Source organism: Borostomias antarcticus, assembly GCF_949987555.1.
Source record: "Borostomias antarcticus genome assembly, chromosome: 10".
NCBI classification, from domain to species: Eukaryota; Metazoa; Chordata; class Actinopteri; order Stomiiformes; family Stomiidae; genus Borostomias; species Borostomias antarcticus.
The window spans coordinates 6,890,370-6,891,922 of NC_140243.1; the positions used below are offsets into that span (position 1 = coordinate 6,890,370).

General features: G+C 59.0%; 1 protein-coding gene across 1 annotated transcript in view; it reads right to left on the reverse strand.

The window, feature by feature from the left end:
• Positions 1-431: 431 nt before the first annotated feature.
• Positions 432-1,553, reverse strand: part of fbn2b (fibrillin 2b) — a gene marked incomplete at both ends in the record, with an annotated part of 66,026 nt that continues 64,904 nt past the window's right edge. Inside the window, 3 exons of the mRNA XM_084443920.1 lie at positions 432-809; positions 992-1,151; positions 1,433-1,553. The exon at positions 1,433-1,553 is cut by the window's right edge and continues 111 nt beyond it. Coding sequence (XP_084300046.1) covers positions 432-809; positions 992-1,151; positions 1,433-1,553 — 659 coding nt within the window. The remainder of the gene's footprint in view (positions 810-991; positions 1,152-1,432) is intronic.

Genomic DNA, 1,553 nt, shown 5'->3' on the forward strand with positions numbered 1-1,553 from the left:
CACCTAAACCAGTGAGAAAACGCCAGCGAGCGTAGTGCTATCGTAGTTCCTCACCTCACTTCACAGAGCTAGCTTCAATAAAACACCGCTTCAGTCACGGGGAGTGGGGGGGGGGCGGTCGTGGTCCAAGCGCTGCTCACCTCTCTGGGACCTCCTCCACTCGTTCTCAGTGGAATAGTAGGGCCAGGTTGGGGGAGGGGCGTGAAGGGGAGTAGGGCGACAAATATAAAACAACAGACAATAAAACAAGGTCGACAATTTAAAAAAGTGGTGGTCGGGCTAAGTTGTCTCAGTCTTTCATAGCCCCCTACCCCAGTGGCTGGGGATGGTCCTGGAGGGAGAGGAGGAGGGAGGGGGGGTTACAGGTCAGAGGGGGGGGGGGTGGGGTCAGGGGTCAGGAGTCAGTCCAGGGGGGCTAGCGAGCGCCGCGCTCAGTGCAGGTGGATGTGGAGCTTGATGCGCAGGGCGTCTCCGATATTCCCCAGCAAGTAGTCGCCGTCGTGCTGCTCCTCCAGCTGCCGGAGGCGGCGGGGGCCGAACAGCGGCAGGCTGGCGATCTCCAGGCGGTAGGCGCCGGGGGGCGGCGGCATCCTGCCCAGCCTCAGGACGCTCTTCCCGTCGTGGCGCTCCAGCAGGCGGAAGTGCTCGCCCTGGTTGCCGTGCGTGATGACGTAGCGGACGTGGTTCTCCAGGGGCTGCAGGGCAGGCAGCAGCTCCAGCAGGGGCTCCTTGTTCAGCAGGGAGGCCAGGCTCAGGTTCATGGGGATGGAGGACTGGACGTCCACGCTGGCCATGCTGACCGCCGGGCCCTGGAGACGGAGGGGGGCGGAGAGGGTGAGGGCACCGCTCTGGTGGTTCGTGCGGATGGAGAGAGAGACAGACAGAGAAAGAAAGAAAGAGATCGAGAGAGAGAAAGAGACAGAGAGAGAAAGAGGCAGACAGACAGAGAGAGAGAGAGACAGAGAAAGAGAGAGCAGAACAGCAGCAATACCTGGTTGAGGTCGTTCTCCCCGGCGTGGCGTCTGTGTCGTGCGTTCTTGGCGGCGTCTCCGTTGATCTTGCACTCGTAGCAGGCCTCCGGAGACAGGCTGTCATCCTCCTCTCCCTCGGAGCCGAACTGGCCCTGGAAACCGGCCCCCGTTATGCAGTGACTGGACAGAGAGAACACACACGTCAGAAACACACACACGCCAGAAACACACATACATCAGAACACAACACTTCACTCTAAATGGCACCCCATCATGTACATACTGTATGACAAACAAAGATCCTTGAATTCTTGAACAACACCCCCTGGTGTGTGTGTGTGTACACCAGTGTGTTTGTGTGTGTGTGTGTGTGTGTGTGTGTGTGTGTGTTTCGGTGTATGTGTGTGTGTGTGTGTGTGTGTGTGTGTGTGTGTGTGTGTGTGTGTGTGTGTAACACTCACCCCTGCCCTGCTCTGTAGTAGCCTCCAGGACAGCCACACAGGTAGCCTCCGTCAGTGTTGGAGCATCCGAAGCTGCAGGGGTTGCTGCCCATGGAACACTCGTTCACATCCTGGCACCCAC